The following is a 16,030-nucleotide window of genomic DNA, read 5'->3' on the forward strand; positions in this document are numbered from 1 at the left end:
TCTACTCCCGTAAAGATTTACACCCTCGGAAACCCTGTACAGGGTCGCTATGGGTCGAACCCGACTCGATGGCACTTAACAACAACAACATATACATATATATGTATGTATATATATACATACATATATATGTATATATAGAGAGAGAGATCAGTCGTAAATAAATCCATGAGTCAAAAATTATCCGCACTAGACTTTATTTAAATCAACTTTTAGAAAAGACAAAATACATTTTTTACATAATTTCCTTGATTTTCAATACAATTTGTCCATCTGTTAACAAGCTTTCATATTCTCTTATTAAAAAAATGTTTTAGGTTGAGCTGCAAGCCATGAATGCACTGCTTTCAAAATGCAGCCACTGGCAGAAATCAACTTCTTCATCAGAGGTGAATCTTTCATCCTTGAAGGGCTGCTTTCAGGGGACCAAACAGGTGGAAGTCCAATGGAGCAAGATCAGGATTATAAGGAGGATGCTTTTACACCTTAAAAAAAAGTTTTTGCAGTGTCAATAGTGTGGGCAGAGGTGGGCAGACGTATGCTGTCATGCAAGATCACAATGCTGTCCTCTGTGTTTAATCCAAAGTTTAGGCTTCAGCTCTTCAGTGAGTATGTCACTGTAACAAGCACAGTTGATTACTGAACCTTTTTCCTAATAGTGTTCCTATACTGACCCTTGAGAGTCCCAGAAAACTCTAAGCATCAATTTTCCAGCTGATATTTGACGTTTGTACTTTATTTTTGAGGATGTTTGCATTCCATACTCTGACATTTACTCTCAGGATCGTAATGATGAATCCATGTCTTGTTACCAGTAACAGTATTTTAAAGAAATTTTTGCCTTCCTTCAAGTATTGGTCCAAATTTTATTTGTAGATGTCCAAATACTTCTGTTTATGCTCTTCTGTGAGTTGTTTCGGTACCCATCTTGAACAAACTTTTCGAATCCTAAATCTGTCGTGGATTATTTCGTAAGCAGAGCCATGGCTGATTTTCAAATGATTTCCCACATAATCCACTGTCATTGTCTATTCAATACAATCATTTCATGTGCACACTCAATGTTGTCGTAAGCAATGGATATGGATAGCTTGTCTCCTGCTCTACTTCTGTGAAGTAGTATGTGTCAGAGGATTCCTACATGATTTTGTTGTTGTTGTCAAGTGCCACTGAGGCAGTTCTGACCCATAGGAACCCTGTATAGGGTTTCCAAGGAGCACCTGGTGAGCTTGAACCTTTGACCTTGTGGTTCAAACTGACTTTGCAGATCAGCGCATTAATCCACAGTGCTACACCAGGACTCCATGATTAGCCCACAATAAAAACTCTGAGCACTGAGTCTCTACTGAGCTTCCCAGTAGATAATATTTCATAGGTGTTGCCATAGCTCTTTGCTGGGAGAATTAAGGACTTGCACTGTGACTCCAAGAATTCCTGGTGTGCAGTGGTTAAAGTGTTTGCCTGCTAAGGGAAACATTGACAGTTCAAATCCACCAGCCACTTTGACAGATAAATATGTGGTAGTCTGCTTCTGTAAAGATTTACATTGGAAACCCTATGGGGGCAACACTACTCTGGCCTACTGAACTCAACAGGAGTCAGAACTGACACAACAGCAGTGGGTTTGTGTTTTGGTTTTGTGTGACTGTTGTGAGAGGACTCTTAGAAGCATTCAAGTAGTTTCCTCTGGGAGTCCTTTCCCTTTGTGATTTTGTTTTGTATCCTTTCCCTATCATAAATAAGTCATGAGACTGCTATATGCTAAGGAGCTCTGGTTGCGTAGTGGTTACAAGGCGGGCTGCTAACCTCAAGGTCAGCAGTTCAAAACTACCAGCTGTTCTGTAGGAGAAAGATGAGGCTTTCTGCTCCCATAAAGATTTATAGCCTCGGAAACCCTACACAGGGTGGCTATGAGTCAGAACTGACCCTACAGCACACCAGCAGCAGCACTACTATATGTTGAGTCCAGTGAGTTCTCCTAGTGAATCATCACATCTGAAGGAGATCTTGGAGATTCCTGACACACATATTTTAACTTAACGAAAATTACACCACGATGATAGCGCCAGGAATCAAATCAAGGTCCAAAAACCTGACACGAGTTCCTAAGTACTACACTCTAAAGACTCTCATGAAGTTCCACTTTTAGAGAAACAAATAAATGGTCAAGGAGAAGAGTAGGGATGTGTGAGGGGAGCTTCCTGAAACTAAAATGTGAGTGGAGTCTTAAAGAATGCAGGGTGAAAGAGGAGGGGAGACTGGGAACAGTTCAGAGAGAAGAAACGCATATGCAAACATTCATAAACATGAAGGAATGTGGTCTCTTCCAGGAGCACAGAGTGGCAGAAACTGGAGTGAGGGGAAGTTTAATGGGTTAAGCTGTAATGAGAGCACAATAGTTTACCATTTTACCATAATAATATGTTTATACTTCATCCTGAGGAAGCCACGAAGTTTTAAGCACTGGACAGACATTAACAGATCTGCTTTTTAGGAAGATCACTTTGGGCAACTATTGGAGACATTGAATCCAAAGAGGCTGTCAATTTGTCCAGCAGAGAAAGACAGCTGCAAAAAAACGGCAGTACTTGTACTGTACATGTACTACTAAAGACAGAGCAGAGAAAGCAAAGGCAAGTTTGAAAGGCATTTAAGAAATGGAACCCAGAATACATATGGGCTGATTGGACACCAAGAGTATAAAATGTCTCCTCCGTTTCCAGCTGGTGACTCAGGGGGATGAAGGTCTATGTCTCTGTGAATTGGAGATGGAGTTAATGAATTCAGTTTTGTACATTTAGAAGCTGAGATGCCTAAAGGAAGTCGCCAAGGCAGAGAAATATATGAAGTTGGATATAGGATCTGGAGATAAAAACCGAGGCTCAAACTGCTTATACAAAAAGTTCAACTAGATTAGAAGTCTCAAAGTCCTGAATTCAGGTCAATCTCGGTTATCTGGAATAGATTCTAGATGAGAAATTAATTTAGCATGCCAACCTGAGGGCAAAGCAGGTCATGCTGCCACAGAACTCAGCATTAAAACTCTATCCTTCAGCATGGTATTCAAAGGTGCACTTACATTTCCTGTTAAATATAGGAGCCAATGATTTTAGATCCAGTCATCTATTGCTCCACCCCAATAACATAATAGCTCCTGCTACGTAATATGACCTGGATCTCAGGAAGCATATGAAAGGAGAAGGAAGACTCATCTGATCATGGAAACAACTCAAATGTCTACTGCCAGGAGAAAAAAGAGGTACATTTTGGTCTTTTCAAATGCTCGGATTTTATACAGCAGTAAAAAGAAATAAACCACAGTTTCATGTTGGAAGCAGGTTGAGGTTTAAGAAAAAAAAAAAGTGAGTCCAAGAGTACGACCTATGGTAGACTGTATTTCTATGCTTTATCCTTTACACAGACACTGTATACATTCTTCTATTTATATAAAGCATTATTATTTTTTTTAAAGGCTATCCTACTTAAGAGGATACTGTCACATGCTAAAAACACACTTAATTCTTAGGCTTAACATTTCCCTAACATGGTAGCCTCTTTGAAGATACTTTAAAAAAGGGACCTACTACTTAACAACAACAACAAATGTCATCAGTGACATCTTTGACAAATTTCTATCACCTTTCTTAATGTACTCTGGCTAACCTCACACCACAACTCACAGACATTGTTAAGCAACAATGCCTTGAAGTATATACATTTATGAAAAAAATAGGCCTGGGCATTTTGAGAGATGAAATGTGAAAGAAAATGCACAAAGTATACAGACAGAAAAGACTACAAAAGGACAAAGCAGAAAAAAAAAAAAGAAAAGTAACTAACTCTGAGTAAGATGACTTAGACGTACTGTAGGGTCTTGCATTGCTATATGAATGAAATAATCACACAATTTTCAGAGAAAATATTAAAACATTCCCAATATTATTTAAAAAGTAGAATGGCAAGGCACCAAATATTTAAAATGAATGAAAGATACTTACAAAGTCATCTCCTGAGTCAGCTCCCATCGATGTAACAGATTCCTTGCTCACTGATCGTGGGATCCTAGTAGAACCTCCTGGTCTCTGAGCAACTGCAGTCTCTTCTGCAATTTTCTTCTTTAGTTTTGCAAACATTTTTGCTGTGTAGTTATCCTGCACTGCTAACCAGCTCTTGAGCCACCACAGTACTCTTTAAGGCCAGAGTCCAAGGATTCAGTAATAGGAGCCTAAAAAGTTCCAGATATCCAAGCCTGTTGCATTCTTGTTGAAATGTGGGCCAAGCGTTTATGGCAACATAGTATCTACAAACCAGATGAAAGAAACTCTTAAATTAAACACTCAAGAGATTTCACATCTGAGTTGATATGATAACCTTCAGGTTTCAAAATGAAGCTTCATAACTTTTCATGTTTGCTTACTAGAATAGTTACTAAACAATTAAAACTTAAGATACTTCATATGTATAAACTGGTAAGGAAATCTAGTCTTAGGAAAGTCAGAAACCTGGCCAAGATAACTTGGCTAAGTGGCAGAGTTGGTATTTGAACTTACAAGTACCTACTTTATCATGTTAGCTACGATATATGCTACATTTAGTAACTCATCATGCCCACATAATGCTTTTGAATCCTTCTCCCAATAAAATTTAACTACACTTGCGGTTGCTAATAAGTGCCATTGAGTTGGTTCCAACTTATAGCGACCCTGTATAGGGTTTCCGAGGAGCAGCTGGTGGATTTGAACCACCAAGCTTGAGGCTAGCAGTCTAGTGCTTATCCTACAGCACCTTACTCAGTGACTTAAAAAAAAAAAAAAGACAAAAACATGAACATATGATGGTCCAGGATGACTTACAATCATGTTTCCTAACAGAGGTTGACAACTTGGAAGAAAGAGAAGACAGGCAACTATATTGTGATGGTAGCACTTGACTACTGTGTCACCAGGGTGCCTTGTAGGACATTCTTAAACTTTTTCCCCTGGAAATGCTGTGTGGTTTTGAGTTTCATGAAACTATCTCAAATCACATTTTGCTTCTTTATCAGAATATCTGAAATGATTTCAACATGAGATTCAAACATTTTTTCCACTCACTAGTAAGTACACTGCTGTTGTTAAGTGCCATCAAGTCAGTTCCAACTCACAGCAATAGGGTTTCCAACGAGCAGCTGGTGAGTCTGAACTTAAGACTTTGTAGTTTAAACCAATCCAGTGCATTATCCTGTAGTGCCACACCAGGACTCAATAGTACATGAAGCATTAATAATCTGATTTCAACCTTTTCATGTTTTGTGAAACTCTACAAATGACTTCTGATCACTTTAGATCACCCATTTTAAAGTCTATGTGATTCTTCAAAAACTTTACCTTTAATATCTGTACACCACCTACTCACCTGGCTAACTACTAGATTTAAATCAGCTTGGCGGCCAAAGCATTCTATCTATCCATGAAGACAAAGACAAAATACATCGGATATTTCAAGTGTGTGAGGCCTCAGTATTCAGGGCGAGGGGGACAGCTACCAGAGGAAGAGAAGGGGGGAGTTAAGAAAACCTGTTACTATCACAAGCATCACTAACCCTTCCTCCCATGCCCTAGTGGTTTCCTTTGCATTTTTTGTTTAAGATCTTCACTGAGAGCACAAACAATAGAATCTCTTACTGCAGTAGGTTCTTGAATCCCACGTCTCCTAGGAAGCCAGGAGTAAAATAACTTTAGTGACATTAAGTTTTCCGAGGGTCGGTATTGATTTTGTTGATTCTGACTGCCACACACTTTACCTGGCCAAACTCTGGGCGGTCACAGACCACTGACACACTAATTAGTGTCGCTGAGAAGACGGCAAACTTGAGTAAAAGACTCCCAACTCGCAGAAAGGCAGGTAGGTGGTATCTGGCTAGGGCCAGCGGCAGCAGTTTGGATTTCACTCCCTGGTTCGCTCCAGACTCGCCAGGGTTTGAACTGTCAAAGAAGGGAGGAGTCCAATGTCTCTCCCATTTGTAGTTGAAAAACAGAGACCCAGTGAGGAGCAGTTACTTGTCCAAGGTTGCGCAGAGAAGAATCCCGGAAACCTAGGCTTCAGAGTCTCAGGCCGGGCAACTCGCCGCCCGAACCAATTCCACCCCCACCGCCCTTTCAGTACTGGTGCCGCCCCCCGCCCAGGTCCTAGGGCACTCCGTCCTGACCGTTCTAAGGGGCAGACTAGGGCCACCGGGCAACTAGAGTCCTGGTTAGATTCCTGGAGCCCCCACTGGCGCACCTGCAGCTCACGGGACAGACAGCACAGCCCCGCCTCCCGGGCCTCTCGTGAGCGCCGCCCGCGTCACCAGCCTACAAGGCCGGCCGGCAAGCCGAGCAACGACCCGGAACCGCAGTTGCACAGGCAGACCGGAAGTGGCTGCACGGGGCTGTCCTTTGGCGCGCATGCGCTCTCGCGCTGCCTCCGCACCCAGGAATTCGAGCTTTGTGTTGGCGTTTAGGCCCTAGGCTGCTGTAGGTTGCGGGCCAGAGGCTGGGCACTCCCTTTGACCGACTCGCCACGTCAGCGGGCATCTGGACCCGCAGATGATGCCTGGGTCTGGAAATAACCTTTCTTCTTTCCTTTTTTTTCCTAAAAGGCAGCGATGCGGAGAGTCAGAAGTGGGAGGGAGCGTCGTGGTAAAAGGAAAACAGTTTGTACCATAATGCCATTGTCTCATGTGCTGGATGTCCCCAGCTAAGAGTCCTCGTGTGGCGCTATGGGTTAATGCGCTGGCCTGCAAAGTCAGTTTGAACCTCAGCAAGGTCGGCCATTCTAGCTCACCAGCTGCTCCTCGGAAACCCTGTACAGGTTTGCGGAGGGTCGTAATCAATTCGACGGCACTTTAACAACACTTTGGCGGTTTGACTTGCGTCCCAGCCACTGAGCCAACAGAGAGCTTTCCTTTTGCGCCCTACACGGCTGCTTTATAGTAATCAATGAAAGTCTGCCTTTCTCCTCACACAAGCTTGTGCCTCTAGAAACTAGTTCTGGAATTTTGGCCCTTGGAGTCCTGGTGTAGCGCAGTGGGGTAATGCACTGGACTACAAGGTCGGTTTGAACCGCAAGGTTGGTGATTCAAGCTCACCAGCCATTCCTAGGAAACCCTATACAGGGTCACTGTAAGTCAGAACTGACTCGACAGCACTTAACAACTAGTGTTTTAACTTGCATTGCAACTCAATACACAATATATAATTGAAATGTTTCTAAAATACTTTTTATAATTTGCAGTCAGATGTATTATTACATCGCATCTTAAAAACACGCCGCTACACATTGACTATAAAATAATGGGTTGCCTCCTTTTAATAGATGAAGAAAAGCCAGGAAAGTAAACTGCCATCTTCAAAGTGTTGTATGCTCTCTAGTTGGTTCCGAATCAAGCGACCCTGGTGGGTTTGACAGCTGGTGAGTTTGAACCTTCTATCTTGCAGTTCTGGTAGCGTAGTGGTTACGAATCAGGCTGCGCGCAAGGTCAGCAGTTCGAAACTACCAGCTGTTCTGTGGGAGTAGCTTTCTGCTCCCGTAAACAATTACAGCCTCGGAAACACTGTACAGGGTCGCTATGAGTCGGAACCGACGACTCCACGGCACATAACAACAACATCTTGCAATTACAACTAGATCTAGTGCTTATCCTACAGCGCCACCCCAGGACTCACGATCAAAGTAGCACTGCAAATTAGTAAAGTTAGGTATCTTGGGATCCAACCATTTCTAGGCATCCCCCATTAAAGGAACTCTGGTTCTTTTACCACACCCAACACCAGCTCAGGCATGGGTCCGCAGATTCCACCTAATCTGCTGTGAAAACACCTCCTTCTCTCCGTGGATTCTAGTTCTGATCACAAGGAAAGAGCAGGGCAGAGACTAGGACACAGAAGAAACGGACAAAGTAGAAGCAAGTTCTCTCTTCCACAACCCCAAGATAGTTTAAGGCATGACCCAATTATTTTCAACTTTGAGATTTTAGTTGATACCATGTGTTTTCATTAATGGAAGACATGCTGAATCAAGGAATATTTCTGAAATTTTGTTATAAAATATGGACTTTGATACGTATTTTGTGACACAACTTCTAGGAAAAGTTCACGGAAAAATGGAATTTTAAGAATTTTTCCATGAACTTTTTGAAGCTCCTTTGTTATTTTCCTCTGGACTCTGGTAGGATAAAGTAGGTCACACTTGTTTCTCTGGGCTCTAGGGGTAAAATTATATGAAACACATGATCCTTGAATTCTGAACTGCCTTCTAGCTCCCTTGACAAGTACATACAATTTAGGGCACCTGAAATTGCTGTATTTTTGTGAACATGGAGTCAGCTGAGAAAGGCAACTTCCAAATTAACACATAGGGGAAAAAAGCCAAAAGATTGGCAAAATCACACCTGTAATAACAGTAATATGCAGTACATGCCCACTTTTTGGCTGCGAACAGAGGCACAGTTTCCCTCTTGATGGCTGCATATTCTGTCAGAGGAAAATCAGCTGTTCAGTAAACCCCACAGAAGGAAAATATAGGTGGGTGCTTTATGTCCACAGGTCATAAAATGATCTGAAAGCAGATCATTAACAGTTTAAATATTTTGCTAAAAATACTGAATTACAAAAAAAGCTTTAAGCAAATTATGTTTATTTTTATATTGATGATACATTTAATATATATGTGGATTCAAGATACAAATTTCATTTACAAGAATTCACACCTGATGAATGTAAGCACATTCCTAGAGAACATTTAGCAATGCAAAAATGTTTTAATACACTGACAACAAAAGTCATATTCTATGATCATGTTATTTAGTAAGCATCAAAACAATCTAACTTTCCATCCGATAGTATTTATGCGACCTCAAGGTGATAGGCACTACAGAAAACATTGAAAGACAAGGGCCTACTGTAGAATCACAGTGTTTACTCTGAAATTCATTTATTGAAGTAGCGAAAGGCTTGCTATCCTTTATGACAACTCACATACAGTTGAATCTGATGAATTCAAGAACATAAAATGTTTCTCAATGCCTAAAAAATATGAAGTATCAATCGTAACAGACAAAACAGAAAAAAAGCTGCTGGAAAGGAACAAAAGATCCTTGTTTTAAGAGTATGTATGGCTTAAGCAATTTAGAAGCACAACAGACAAGACTTTTACAATACCACAGATGTTCAAGTCAAATGATACTGATAATATTATTTTTCCCCTTGGTCACTGGTAGTAAATAGCCCCTTCAAAGTTTATTCTACTGAAAACACATATAAAAACTAGTGAGTTCAAATGCTTTGCTGACCAACAAAGCTGAACTGATGGATTTTGTTCTAAAGTATTAGCCCACATCACCCAAATTTTAATACAAGTGAGCAACAAGACAATGAGTCAAGGATTACAGTGATCTGTGAAAAGCTAGATAAACTACCAAATAACTTCATTATTTGCATGACAGATTAGCAGCACTTGGAATAAGATATGTTACGTGAAAATTATTGTGCTTCATTGTCTGGAGGAGAGCTAGTAAGTATAACTCTATGATCCTTATCCTTTTATAGTTTAACATTTCAGTTACAGACAAGCACAATTTTTTTTAAAAATTATTTCACACCACTAGAAAATCAAGTAATTACATCCTCCAAATGTATTTCTGATACAATTTAAATATGTGCATTTCTATGTAATATCCATAATGTAGAAAATAGATTCACCATTATTTTCAGGGAAAAAAAGACTAAACAAAACTTATTTTAATTCCTATTTGACAATCTTAATCTTTAGCAATGATTTGAATAAAGAAGATACTCAAACTTACAATTGAGATAGCTCAGAGAAGATAATGTGGTCTGAAATTACAGTAATTCTTACAGCAAAGCATGACATGATTGATTTACAACCTTCATCTGATTCAGTGATTTATGAAGCCACTATTTATACTGTGTTACACATGACAATAACCTAGTTGGATAAATTCCTTGTAAATTCTACTATGAAAATGTTAAGACATTGCATCTGCCTTTCTTAAAATAAGACCTTTCTACTTCAACTGGAAGAATCCTCCAAAATATAGGCCTCTCTGATTGCTGAATGACACGGTTTATTAAACAAAACAAAACAAAAACATTTGAAAAACCAGCCACATATGGTCTATGTGGCAAAAGAAACTCATCCAGATAACTGATAAGCCACTGAAAATCAAGTTCTAAATTATTTTATCCAACTATTAGAAGTTATTTTTACTGATAGCATAAAGAACAGTAAAAACAAAAGCCATTCTTCAGGAAATTGTAATAAAAACTTGATTGCCTGAAAATGTCTAAAAAGCAATTATTTCCTTCAGTTTTTAATACAACACCTTAATGTAGGAAAAAAATATATAATTATGCAAATGAATGGGAATTAGATATTTTTAAAGACAGTAGTTGTTTCTCTATGGTTTGAAATGATTTACTTTAGAATTATTATACATGAGCATTTTACATTTTACAATTACTGATCATAGTTGAGGATTGAGAAAATTTATGGTTCAAACCATAATGAGTGTAAATTCTAATTTTGAACCATGAACAAGTGGACATTCATAATAGCTTCAAAAGAGAAAGAATATTAGTGATAAAACAAAATTTTAAATATAGTTTATTACAGTACTGTAGATCTATAGGAAAACTAGCTATAATTCATTACCTTAGTCTGAACTGACATAATCACTCAGTTTATTAACTTTCATTTAATAAGTCTATCAGAAAAATAAAAAAATCTAAGTCCCGAAATCACCAATGTCTCAATAAACACTTAGTCACACCTAAAAAAAGATGATTGTCTTAGAATATAGACTGGAATTGTCCACTGAATAGGAAAAATACTCGTGAATTTATGTCTGTTTTATGATCAAATTCAGACTTGACTAAGTATATCTGTAGTGTATAATAATATAACATACTTCTAACTACTTAAAAAATACCTCAATCTACTATTCAAATATGTTAAAAATCACACTGCTTAGAGTAGTTTGATAACTAATTTTAAAATAATAAAAAAGTAGTATTTTCAAATTAAGAAATGTTTCAATCAAGTGATTAAGTATGTTAAGAAATAGAGTTAATTATGGAAGACATTATGCCTAGTGAAATTAGTCAATCACAGAAGGACAAAGAATGTATGAGACCACTATTGTAAAAAGTCAAGATAAAGATTTTCATGCTAAAAGAAATATTCTATGATGGTTGCCAGGGTGGTCAGGAAGGGAGAATTGAATTATTAACATGTTAACTTGAGTAACAGGGAAGGCAGTTAAAAGAAAAAAAAAGGAGTAAAAAAAGAAAGCAGTAAACAAAATGGAATTCTTCTCAAAAGTCAGTATTATACTGCACTAAAAAGTAAAAAATACCAATCTTAGCTTTAAAGAAATTTATATCTACAGAATTCCAAAGGAAGTATTTCTATGGAACCAACAAACAAGTTACTATGATGTTAAAACATTAATCTTTTCCCAATTAATGGCATATTGCCCTACATCATCCTGACACCCTTACCTTCAAATTGATTCTATTTGCACAGACATGGTTAAAGAAGTCTGTTTAAAAGTTAATAAATGATGCATGCAGGGGACTGTAATCATTGCAATGAAACGAAATACGATAGGATGAATGTAAAGATAATGTTCTCCCATGTAAACTATCACATAATTCACAAAAGCTTTTTTTAAAAAAGTAAAGATGAGACGGTGTAATATGTTTTAAAATCATAGTTTGGGAAAAATGAGTTGTTGAAATGAAGTAAAACACAAAACAAAGCAAGAAGCCATCATGGTATCTGGAAAGATTGTGGAGGTAAAGCACAAATAAACATATATAAAATACCAATTTATAAGAGTTCAGGAAAATGTAATGAATGGGGAAAGGGTTCAGTTTTCAAAGCAATTCTTATTTGACTGCAAAGTAGCTGTACAACTTTTAGGGTCAGAGGTCAATTCAATCTTTTCTATTATACTTTATATACTCTCCTCAGATTAATGGTCACAATGAGCCTGAGTCAGTTCCAAGAATTTTAAGTAGCATAGCATGTAGTCTGCTAATGTCCAACTGTAATAAATAATTGTTTTTAAACTAATATTAGACACTATGGACTTGTTTTTTTAAAAAATCAGGTACTGATTTTTCTGAAATTCAGTTTATCACATTTCCTCTTTTTTTTTTTTAAGATTACTGTAATTTTATTTCAAATTTAATACTATAGTTGATAAGTATTATGAGTAGTTGGATATTTTGTTAATAAAACAACCAAGAAGCAAATGTAAGGGTTTTTTTGGTGGTAAAATTGACCCCTGAACCTAACTTCTTTATTTTGAGATCAATTAATTTTCAATTAGATATATTTAATCTTCTGGAAAACAACGGGGTAAAAAGTTGCTTTGCAGTTATATTTTATCATGCAGAAATAATCTCCAAGTTAATTTCTGCCAGGAATGCATTCAAGTGTATATTAAACATGTCTAACACTCTTTCATGCAAATAAACATGCCAAATTAAGACAGGAGTAACTGAACACATTGATTCTCTTCTATATTCCACAGATTCACAAGTTGGCATGGAATATATTTACTACCCTCTTACCTTCCCCTCTTTCCAAATCATTGGTAGAGTACTGAAGGCCTATAATCTATAGTCAACCACCATACACCTAGTATTAAGAACTTTACTACATGTGTGAACATATAACCAAATTACAGAACACAAGTGGTCTCATAGAGACATAGCAATACAACTGGAGGTATTTTTTTAGATGATGGGAAACTCCAATGAGAAAAATGTATGTTGGGAATGCCAAATAGGACATTACAGCTGCTGCAGATAACAACCTCCTGATTCTCAATTCATGTTAAATACCACCCCTCTAGGTTATGCATTTCTCTTAGCTAATGCCCTTTTTCTGTCTCTCCGAGACACAAAACGAGGCACACTTTGATGAAAAAAAAATAGTTAAAAATTAAAATTTAATACCAGGTATTTAAATGGTAACTAGAAACATATATTCTCCACTTAAAGAACATGTTTGTATATTTTTTGAAATGTGATCAAAGTACTCTACCACAGTCCCTTGTTTAAACTGCAATATAAAGAAATTTCTAAGTACAAAATAATACTCAACAAGGGTGAAGAAAATAAACAACATGCTGGTGTCTCAGTTTCCACATACTTGGGTTTTTCAGATTTATATCATTAATTTCTCATCAGAACTAATGGAAATTTGTAGATGGTTTAAAAAACTATGAATGTCCAGCTTTCTGTTAAGATCTTATAACCTAATTTCAAAACCAAATCAGCCCATTTTACCCAAACGCAAGCCCCTTAAAATAGAGGCTCATGAATGAGATACTGCCACAACCTAATTAAAGCAGCATGAACAATGCCACTAGGATGTCCTCACAGAACTTAAATAAATTCATCCCACAATGGGTATGGGTATATAATATACACATACTGTATCACTGCATATGGATATATTTACAAATATACATATGTATATACACAAGAAGTATACTCAGAGATTGCAATTAGCATCACAAAAATATACACATGCCATTACAAATAAAATAAGAATTTCAAATAAATAGGTCAACAAAAGAACTTACAATGTATGTACCCTTTATACTCTGCAAACACACACAAACATACACCCAAAATATCAGCACCAGGAGACTCATAATACCATTCATATTCACATCATATCATTTTGCTCACATAATGTATATGTGTGTACAGGGGGGTAAGGTGGGGGTGGTGATTCTGAAATCACTGGCAGTGGCCAAGTTTGCAGAGCTTGGCACTTTATTTCTAGTCTAGAATGTTCTCTGTATATTGGGCTGACTACAAGTCTCAGTGGACAAGTACCAGGCTTTTTGTTTTATTTTTCTTTTTAATGTGAAAGTTGTCTTTTTATTATTGAAAATGAAAATCCTGGTAAACCAGGAAGGTAGCAATTTTTTCAGTGGTATTCAAACCCCTTCTCAGAGACAGAAAGTAGTTAAAACAGATGGGTCAGAGATTAAATTTGGGGAAAGATGATAAAATTCCACAATTGAAACATAAACTGTATTTATCTAAAATAAATTCAGTACAATCACCTAAGCTGTTTTAGGAAATTCTATTGTAAGAAGAAAATAAAGGGCAGTACCAAGAAGCGTGGAAAACAACGAAACAAACCAGAGCCTATGTCAGGAAAACATCAGTCGTAACTGGATTGCACTTTGTTTTTACAATTTCAAAACATCTTATGTTGGTAAAAGATATAAAGGGTACAATAAATTCTATGTGCTTTGAGAGATTTTAAGAGCACCACTTTCTAGGAAGGAAAAACACCAACTTGACAGCAACAGATTTGTTTTTAAAGACTCAAAGATTAAAACACCTGACTTTTGGACTTAAAAAAATTCAGGAACATAAATTTGCTAGTGCTGATTAATTGGTTTCAATAATTGATACATTAAAAAAAAACTGTTCACATTTTGTCCCTCAATATAAATCTCAAATTATTCGTTTCTTGTCCATTATACAAAGTACAGCCTGAGCTACCAGAAAGACTGGGCTGAGATAAAAGGTGACTTTAGTTCTAGCTCTACCACTATGTATAAACTGAAAGCTCTTTTGGGTCTTAGTTTTCTCTTCTGTAAAGTGGGAAAAAGTTGCTTTACCAACTTTAGAACCTTATGAATAACAAGAGAATAAAACATTCAATTGTGCTTAATTTTGTGTCCAGTTGACTTCTTGCAATTTTGTACTTTCTATTTGGTTTACCTTGATTCTAAGAAAGACTATCAGAATCTCCAGGGGGAGTTGATTCAATTTGAAAACAAAGTGCTCTTTTCCCACTGCTCTACTCTTAGTGTCAACATTTAGATTTCTATTAATTCTAACAATAAATAAATAATGGCTAAATATTTTTATATTTATGAAAAGGGTAGGATGCATTTTAAAAACAAACCACTTTGCCACTGCCACTTAAAGCTTACTGGGTGACTGGTCCTTTACATTTCTTCTTCCTTGGTTTAAAGCAATGCCCTAAAATGTAGAAGCTGGGTGATGGGTGCGTGAAGGTTCACCAGAGTTTACATATGCTTAAAACCCTTCATAATAAAAGCTAAAATCAGAACAAACATGAAAAGCAGAGTCATCTTCTCAATGAGGTCTAACTTGATCACTCTTTTAAACATTGTTCTTCTGTAAAAACACAACCCAAAAAATCCTTTATCACCTCTTCACTTCCCTTCTAGCATTGATCACTTTCTAAAATAAATTCACTTACTTATTATATTTAATTTCTGATTCATTTTACTAGATTGTAAGCTTCATGAAGATAGCAATTTTTATCTACTTTGTTTGCTTTCCCAATGCCTAGAACAATATCTGGAGTATAATAGATGGTAAAGGTCATTTTTTAAACAAAAAATAAAGGAAACAAAAGTTTGCAAATTTCTAGCATTATTTTTGTTTTTCTCTCTGAAGATTCAAGATTACTTTACATTTTTAACTACGATTATACAAGGAACCCTGATAGTGTAGTGGGTTACACACGGGGCTGCTAATTGCAAGGTCAGCAGTTGAAATCCACCACCCACACAGAGAGAAAGATGAGGCTTCCTGTTCCCATAAGGATTTAAAACTCTGGAAACCTTATACAGGGTCACTGTGAGTCAGAATAGAGTCACTGGCTCACAGCAGCAAGGGATTATATTACTATTACCTCAAAGAGCAATGTCGTTTACTGCTGTTGAGTCAGTTCCGACTCAGCGCCCTTGTATAAAGTTTCTGAGGAGCCAATGCTGGGTTTGAACCACCGAGCTTGCAGTTCAAACTTGTGGTCTAATGCTTACCCTTTAGCACCACACCAAAGAGCAATATTATCTAAATTCTAGTTGTGATTTCTAAGACTTCTTGTCCAGGGCAAACATGGTTCTAATCACAAAAACTTATTTTTTCAGGAGAGATTCTCCTTAGACTAATTTCTAAAACAACTAACTAGGTAA

The 16,030-nt window shown here is 37.2% G+C and overlaps 1 protein-coding gene across 1 annotated transcript in view; it reads right to left on the reverse strand.

Annotated features, from left to right (window-relative positions):
- The window catches only part of GOLGA1 (golgin A1), an 81,629-nt gene extending 77,496 nt beyond the window's left edge, over nt 1–4,133 (reverse strand). The window contains exon 1 of the mRNA XM_006834970.1: nt 3,995–4,133. Coding sequence (XP_006835033.1) covers nt 3,995–4,133 — 139 coding nt within the window. The remainder of the gene's footprint in view (nt 1–3,994) is intronic.
- Nucleotides 4,134–16,030: the final 11,897 nt, after the last annotated feature.

This window comes from Chrysochloris asiatica, unplaced genomic scaffold (genome assembly GCF_000296735.1).
Source record: "Chrysochloris asiatica unplaced genomic scaffold, ChrAsi1.0 scaffold00014, whole genome shotgun sequence".
NCBI classification, from domain to species: domain Eukaryota; kingdom Metazoa; phylum Chordata; class Mammalia; order Afrosoricida; family Chrysochloridae; genus Chrysochloris; species Chrysochloris asiatica.